We start from the raw sequence: 8,647 nt of genomic DNA, 5'->3' as shown, positions 1-8,647 counted from the left end.
TGTTGCGGCTCTGCGCAGGACTCCCGCTGTGGTGGCTGCTCCAAATCGAGAACATTATGGCCCGAGGCATCTCGTAAATCTCACCGCCTCCTGCTGTTGGCTAATATAGCGGCTTGCCGTGCAATTATTTCCCTCTGATGACAAACAACAAACCAAAACATGTGCGAGTGTGACTAACACATCCTGTCAGGAGTGCATTGATGGAGAGTTCAGTGAAAAAACGCATACAGACATGGAGAAAATTGGAAAGGGAAACCCGCGGAAACAACTTAGCCATTCTTGATTGCTTGTTTGACTTGTTCTTAAACATTCTTGTCTGTTTTTAGCTGCATGACAGAATAAGACATTTCGTCTTATTCTCTCATCACTGAAACTAGGCAGCAATTTTGCTTCGCAGTGCCTTTATGGTGTCAGATGTTGCAAAGCGGCCATGAGAAGATTCCAAGAGGAAGAAGAAAGTCCAAAAACCAACACTGGCACTCCTACTTAAAAAGTTGCTAAGTGATTCTCATGCAACAAGCTTGATTTGCATGATACTGTATGTGGCTGAAGGCTCTTAAATGAGGCAATGAAGCCTTAAAACTGTCAAAAGCGCACTGAGCGTCTTGATAGCATTTCTTTCTTTATCGAGCTGGATTTTCGGCAATGATAGCAAAAAATAAAATAAAATACGGAGTTGACAGGACAAACAACACATTTCTGGTGTCACTATCTCTGATTACCTCGGTGGTGAGAAACAAGCATGGCTGTCGCACTCATTACAAAAAAACGAATGTAGTTATATTTTCAACTTGAATTTGTTTCAGTGCCGCTCAAAATATTTTGGGAGGGTCAATATCTCGATAAACAGCCTTCAGTGTCCTCATCGGAATCGTCATGAAAACGCAGAATAATGCAACTCGTGTGGCTGAGTATGAGAGGCCAAACATTTTCATCCGGATGTTGTCAAAAATGTTAACTGATCTTAAGCGCGTCTAGAAATTCGAGATATTCGTTCAACCGTACACAGTCAGCTAGCTAACTGAACCATGATGCTAAGCTAAGGTCCACCCAGTGCTCATAAAATGCTAGCATTAGCAAAAGACGTCGACTTTGTACATTGTGCAAAAAAAGAATGAAAAAACAAAGTGCAGAAGCTCGGCCAATATGAATTTCTAAGCGCATAACATCGACAATCAATATGAAGTTGAATGATGGTGACGTCTCAGTGACAGTGACTCTTGACGTCAATCGTCCGTGGTGCCAAAGGTGTTGGATGGAGGCGGCTGTGTTGAAACCTACACCACACATGGCTATTCTGCCAAGCAGCAGGTGTTTCCGTTGTGCTTTTGTTCTTTGGGTAATAACACGGTCTTCCCGGCGACAAAGCAACAATATGCTCTGGCAGCACACGGCTCCTTTCTATGTGGGCGTCATGCGGCCCGTTAACGCTCCCGAATGGCTCCAGCCGTGCTTGAATGTCACCTAGCTGGAGACACCGCTGCCCCGCTTTCTGTGTTACGAGGATCTATTTGGTGTAAAAAGGGGCCGCCCGAGGGGCCTCGCAAATCCCATCCTGCCCTCTTCATCTTTAAGAGCTCATCACCTTCATCAGCGACTCTCGCAAGGCTGCCCGCCGAGCCACAGGCCTCCTGTGAAGTCTCAACTTTATTTCCTCTTTCCCAGACAAATGTCAAGTATCCGGGTTTAGCGGGCGGGGAGGGGGGAGGGGACGCGCCCGCCACCTGTCTGCCGCCAGTGGCGCGGTGACAGCCAGATAAATGCGCGGCAACAACGCGGCTGGTTAGCACCGGGGGCGGCCAGTCAGAGAGCGGCGCGAGGCCGTGTGCCGCAGTCGGGATTTTAATCATCTCCTCTCCCCGGGAATGACACCGGCGCCGCACGGGGTAACAAAGATAGAGAGCGGCGGGAGTGGAGGAGGGAGAAATGGCACCCGGCAGACAAACAACAGCCTCGCCAACGTCGCAGAGTGGATTAGCGGCGGCGCTCGGTGACAACTATGTGAGCTTCCGGGCCAGCGGGAAAGAAATGTGGCTGCTTTTTATTATTTGTATTTTTACGATTCATGGCATCATTAAAAGCAGGCAGTAACTGCAACATGGCAAGATTATATTAAATTCATACAGAGGTGGCCAAGGGGCTCACGCAAAGACAATGTCCACTCCATTAAGCCCCTAGCCTAGCCCGGGGGTCGGCAACACGCGGCTCCAGAGCCGCATGCGGCTCTTTAGCGACATCTAGTGGCTCCCTGGAGCTTTATAAAAAAATGTTTGAAAATGGAAAAAGATTTTGATAGTAGGCTAATATAGCTCAAATAGATATAGATAAATGTTGCAGCTCCAAATAAGGAGAGCTGTGGTGTTGGTTTTTTAAAACGTACACTTTATTTATGCTTTCTCAACACAGACACGTCTGCGTCCCGACTCCGTGACTTCTCTCTTCTCGTTCGACTCGAGAGGCGTTCAAAGACTGCCTTCGAAAAACGGAAATTCATGATCACTTCACTGACACTAAGAAAAGCGAAAATAATGCACCAAAACAAAACAATCAAGCGAGGAAATCACAAAATAAATTCTATGGGGGCATTTGTGAACACACAACAAAGGAATAAATAACAAACAATTCTGAGACATCCAGTCTCCTACATACATACAGCACTCGTTTACTTCATTGTAAGTTTTATCGAAGGCTTTTATTTTTTTGCGGCTCCAGACATATTTATTTTTTGTTTTTTTTTTGTCCTATATGGCTCTTTCAACATTTTGGGTTGCCGACCCCTGGCCTAGCCTAACTTTGAGCACACCACACACTGTACGACGGAAACTTTGAAACGGCTCAATTTTTCTCTTCAAATGTGGGCTTTGTCGCAGGTCAACCATTTTTTTTTTAAAGATTTGAAGAATCCTTCCGTGTGAACCAGGCCTTAGATAATTTGGCTTTGTCGGGAAGGGGCAAAATCAGATCCATTATCTTTATGCGTCTGCCTGGCCGAAGGAAAAAAAAAATGGCGTATGTCGTAATTAAGCGACATCAATAACGTAATTAACCGTGCGACCGAGTAGCGTTCAAGTACAATTTTTTTATTTGAATGATAATGAACTATATCGTCCATGATATAAAAATTCTTATGTGGTGATTAGGGAGCCGAGAATGAGTGAACAAGAACGCGTTCACTCATTCCCTAATCACTACACGGGGATTTTTAACGGCCATTTTAGTAAACATCCACAGACACCCGTGAAGATACCGAACACAAGCGTGTGTGTGAGTGCGATGGCTTCGGAGGGGGGGGGGGGGGCATTCATTTGTCTCACTGCGGGCTGCAGCCTGAGTGTTAGTTGGTCGCGCCCGTTCATCCATCGCAGGTGTTATTACAATCCTGCCATTATCCGGATCCCGGCTTCGCCTCTCCTTGAGTCAAGTCGGCGCCCGGGAAAAGTTTGGCGCTCGTTTGAGTTGTTGAGCCCAGCATTACGGCTGTCTCGCAGCATCGAGGGCTTGATGGAGCCTTCCCGATGCAACTCGGTAAACAAGTTTCACAGGTGTGCGGCGGCGGCGCCGGTTCTGCTCCTTAATTGGCTGGCGAGATTCACAGTCGAGATAGAAAGCACACGCATACACAATGGCAGGATGGAGCGAACGCTTCCGCATGACAGAGATTCTTATTTCATAACAAAGGAGTTAATGAAGTCTCTGTGACAACATCCTACCGTGTATTATTTATAAAAACGACATGTTCAGGCCGTGCAAAAAACATCCGATTATTGCTTTATTGACCAACCTTACCCAGCTGCAAAATGAAAAGTCGACAGCTCACTCAAATCTTGCCAAGCAGATTTCGTTTTGGGTGACGTTAACGCAGCATGACGCAGATAGAAAATTTCACACTTGATGAAGCTGTTTATATTCCAGTGCAACGCTGCAACTGATAACATTTTTTTTTTCCTCCAGAAGGCCTCCATCCTGCCATTCTTGATGGGTTTGTCCCTCCTCCTTTGGCTCGAGTTAAATGGAGGATTCCATTTCATGTTTTGGGTGTAATGCTAACGGTCACCAAAATGGATTGAAATATAATTCAAGCTAGAATGAGCCAGCCCCAAATAGCACGACAAATAGACTGTGTTTGAATGGGGCGGCGGTATTGCAATCAATACATTTTTTTTTCTGCCAGTCGGGGACACGGACAGTATGAATCTCTTCCGAGCGCGAGCTTCATCAACTACGAGCCAAACTCTGTAAATTGGCCCGAATGATCTGAAAATGTCCGCTTCAAACCAAAGCGGCAGATGTCGTGGATCAACAGATGACCTAATTAAGACACAGAGAGAAGGCGGGAAGCTGGCAATTGGAGCTTTCACCGAATCCAGAGACCATTTCTACAGAGGACATGCGCCAAAGCATCTCGCAGAAGTCGCTACAATTCTTGGAACCTTTTGTCATCCATCAAAACAAGATGTGGACATTTCCTTAAAAGGGAAGCTCACATGAGAAACGTGTTCTCGCACAGCAAGATCAAATCTTCCTGAGTGTTAAAATGTTCTCTCTCATGTGCTTGGTTCACAATTGTTTATTTTACCATATATTTCTATCAGGACATTTTTGGGGTCAATGCCCCCCCCCCCCCTAGGATCTATCCTGGGTTGTTTCAGGCATGGCATCTTGAGGTATTGTGGATAAAATTTATGATCGACATGCCAACCAAAATCCATGAACCTGAGTGAAAGTGGCTTCAAATTTTTTTAACATTTTGTGAGTTTTTTTTTGTTTGTTTTTTTGTTTTTTTTCGTGCATCTATTCATGATTGACACTGTCTTCCAAATTCACATGGCGGATTTTTGGGAGTTTTTTTTTTTGTTTGTTTGTTTTCTGGGTTTTTTTGTGCATCTATTTGTGATTGACACTGTCATCCAAATTCACATAGCGGAGTTCAACTGGTTTGGGAGCTGTATTTTTAAAACACTCAGAGTGCGATTGATGATCTTTGCGGATCCCCGGAAACTGAAGTTAAACTGCTCACTTCAAGGCAAAATGACAAAATCACAGACGAGTGAATTTTCGGGGATGGCTTTTTCAAGCCGTTTTTTTTTTTTTTTTGTGCGTCTACTCATGACATGACAACCAGAATTCATACGGTTGATTTAAACTGGCTCCAGGTGCTGAATGAAAGGAAATATTTGGAGGCCACATAAGCGTCGACCTTTTTCTAGTCCTACTTCCGACACCGACCATTCGATTGCCGTGCAGCCTGAACGACTGAAACATGGCTCGGTACCAATTGGGATGTGCCCACTCTGGCAGGCAGGCACACAAAAAAAAAAGACCCTACCTGTCTTGGGTTCCACGGAGAAGTAGGGCTGCCCGTGCACGATGCTGTATACCACCCTGGCGCTGTTCCCGTACGTGGGGTCGTCGGCGTCCGTGGCTGCCACTTGCACCACCATCGTTCCTGAGGGGGCGGACAGGCCTTCATTAGTGACCACGGCAACCGTGGCGAAATTGTGCAAGCGGCGGCGGCGGCGAGCGCGTGACCGCTTGCACTCGAAAGCAGAGTGATATTGGCGGGAGAGAAACTTGCGAGGCGGTAAATAACGTCATTAGGTGTAATGCTGTCATTACTCGTTGCCGCTGCTATTTAGCTTCGTAAATGGCTTGTTATTTTCGGATGTAATGAAGAATAAGCTTTTCTGACACAACGTGCACTAAAACGCCCACTGCCGCCGCGTTTGTTTACAAGCTTAAGTGTAATTCCTTTCCGCTTCAACTTTCAATTCCCCTTGTCTCCATTGCCAGTCCCTTTTGCACCCCCGGAAAAACAAAACCAACCAAAAAAACGTGGAAGCCAGATGGAAAGTGTGACCCATCTGTCCATGTTAACGAGGACTTAAGCCTTGTTTGTCCAGGATGTTCCGGAACATTTACTCGTCGCCGCTCACGCGATGACGATTCATATTACGATGATGAACGCCAGTTGCACACTTCACTAGACCAAACCACACGTTAGTCTCCAATCAAATTAAGGTTTCAAGCCAGGGTTTCAAACATGGATTACAGTTTTAAAGTAGGAGTTCAAGCTAAACAGTGTATCAAACTCGAGGTTCAACAAAGATTCAAATGTTCGGGGTACCAAAATATGGTTTCAAGTCTGTATTCTGGTTTCAAACCTCTCCTTGAAACCTATCGAAAGCATCGTTTCCCGCCTGCTTTTTCTGCAGCCGGCCGACGGAATATTTCACTTGAATGAGGCGCACGTTTATATTGTAGCATATGACAGAAAAGCGCAGCCTTTTGGGAACCAAAGCCGCTCGTAAAAAAATGTGACACGAGGCGTGTTTTACGGGCTTTTACAGAATGAAGTGATCATGGAAATTGAAGATTAGAGTCTGCCGTGAGCCTCATAAAAAAAAAAAAAAAAAAAAAAGCACAATTAAAAGGCGTTGTCGTCCCTGCACGTTCGACACTGCCCGAGTGGCCGCCAGGAATTATGGGCGCGCCGGCCGGAGAAGGACGCCCAGATTATATCATCACCTCTTAGTCACGACAGCTTCTGTTACGGCCTGTTGAAAGTGTCAAGGTCAAAGAACCAGCGCGTGAAAGACAAGTCGAGCTGGGTGTAAATCTTCATGGTAGTGCCGTATTTAAAACACTCTTGGTGCCAGGATCCTCATCCCACTTGAGGATTTGTGGCGGGACGGGGCCCACCTCGGTTGAACTTTCCAATGTACTGCTGACATGTCCAAATTTCCAAATTAAAACAGAGAGGGGGGCTAGCAAAACGACATCAGATTGAGCGGGCTTTTGTAAACAGGTGTGTTTTGATTTGTGAAAGAGTCTCTTCCGAACTGGCAAAACGACATCAGATTGAGCGGGCTTTTGTAAACAAACAGGTATGTTTTGATTTGTGAAAGAGTCTCTTCCGAACTGCCATTGTTTTCCCACGACGTTCTTTGCGCAAAGCAGCATTAATACTCTGCCATGTGTGCGATCAGGGGCAAACGTCACTTAGCTGTCAAGACTTTGTGGGCAGCTTTGAGCTGGTAAGTAAGAAGCACAATATCCTTTGTGAAAAGGACGTCAAGATGGAAGAAATGACGGGTGCAATTGAAGAGCAATTAAAGGTGCTTTCAGCAGCCGCGGTTCATATTCTTTCTGGATTCGGCCTTCAGTCATTTGCAGCAACTGCTGGTAAGTAAGAAGCATAATATCCTTTGTGAAAAAGACGTCAAGATGGAGGAAATGACGGGTGCAATTGAAGAGCAATTAAAGGTGCTTTCAGCAGCCGCGGTTCATTCTTTCTGGATTCGGCCTTCAGTCATTTGCGGCAACTCGTTGAACTACTTCGCAGAATTTACAAGATCAAGCTGGTTCGCCAATCTAGCTAGCTAACCAGCTACTGTAGCGGCTTAGCACGTTAATCCAGTAAAATGGTTGATATTAGCTAAATTGCATATCTTATCCAATGCAGCTAGTTAGTGAGTGAACCTCTTTCTCTTTGAACTGGAATGTTGCAGTACAGCAGTAACGATATGCCGGTGACAGCTAGCTCGCGCGCTGAGGAGAATAGAGCTCCCAGCCTGGCCGACGGCATTTCAACATCTCGGCTGGGGGATGCCAGATAATGCCGTGATGGACGGAAACCGCTCTTTCTCCGACCACGATGTATTTGTCTCAATCAGAGGGCGGCCACGCAAGTAGCCGTAAATGCGAACACCCTGTAGGCGTCCCACGCTTCCAGTCTGATTCAGATGTTAGCATCGCTTGAACGGCCTCTCAAACATGCGTCACTCACTCATCAACAGCCGGCAGGCTGACGCTGGCATTTCAGGTGATGCATCTAAATCAAGCTACAAGGGGGCTGACACTATAACTAGCTCGGCTCGTATTAAAGATACCACAGGCCGCTGACCGAACATGACGTGTGGAGGCTAGCGGCGGAATAGCCACTCTCACCCTTGCCGTGTTTACCGCGCTTCTGCGAGGTTCACTGCCCTCGGGATGTTGTTGTTTTTATCTGGATTTACTCGCATTTGCGGCCTGAGCCGTCGCGGGAGATTTTGAAGCAAGCGAGCAAGAGGGCGGTGGCGAAAAAGAATTTGGGGTTAGGGGAGAGTGGGGGTTAGGGTGATGGAGTTAAGCAGCTTGGGTAATAGGGCGTGTTGGGACTTGGCTAGGAGTTAGGGTAACTGGATTTAGTGGGTAGGGTGGTAGGGAAATTAGGATTTAGCGCATAGGGATATTCACAGACACAGTATATAGTTCTCGCTCCATTTTGGGCGGGGTCACTGGTGTATTGTGTCTCTTCCTGACATTGTCGAAGAATCCGAGCGAGTGCTACTGGTGGAATGTGGACACCTTAAAATGTCATTGAAGGAGTTCAATTCATCCATGTTTGACCCTCTGCTCGATCCGCGGATAGCAGAACCACTCCAAATTCCAGCCGTTCGACGCATTCCACACTTTTAAATCGTAAATACAAATGAAAGCAAGCTCACCTAGCGGGGACATCTCAGGCACTCCAGCGAAGTAGGGCCCGTCAAGAAACTTGGGCTCATTATCGTTGATGTCCTGCACTTTGACCACAAATTCGGAGCGGGGCTCTACGGGCATGTTGCTGAGTCGGTCCACGGCTTGGGCCTGCAGCGTGTAGTAG

General features: G+C 46.5%; 1 protein-coding gene across 1 annotated transcript in view; it reads right to left on the bottom strand.

Moving 5' to 3' along the window:
- Positions 1–8,646, bottom strand: part of LOC109517522 (cadherin-7-like) — a gene marked incomplete at its 5' end in the record, with an annotated part of 21,835 nt that extends 13,189 nt beyond the window's left edge. Inside the window, 2 exons of the mRNA XM_019872720.1 lie at positions 5,327–5,446; positions 8,490–8,646. Of these exons, the coding sequence (XP_019728279.1) occupies positions 5,327–5,446; positions 8,490–8,646 (277 nt within the window). The remainder of the gene's footprint in view (positions 1–5,326; positions 5,447–8,489) is intronic.
- Position 8,647: the final 1 nt, after the last annotated feature.

This window comes from Hippocampus comes, unplaced genomic scaffold (genome assembly GCF_001891065.2).
Source record: "Hippocampus comes isolate QL1 unplaced genomic scaffold, H_comes_QL1_v1.1 scaffold52, whole genome shotgun sequence".
NCBI classification, from domain to species: Eukaryota; Metazoa; Chordata; class Actinopteri; order Syngnathiformes; family Syngnathidae; genus Hippocampus; species Hippocampus comes.
This window is presented reverse-complemented; position numbering and strand designations above follow the sequence as displayed.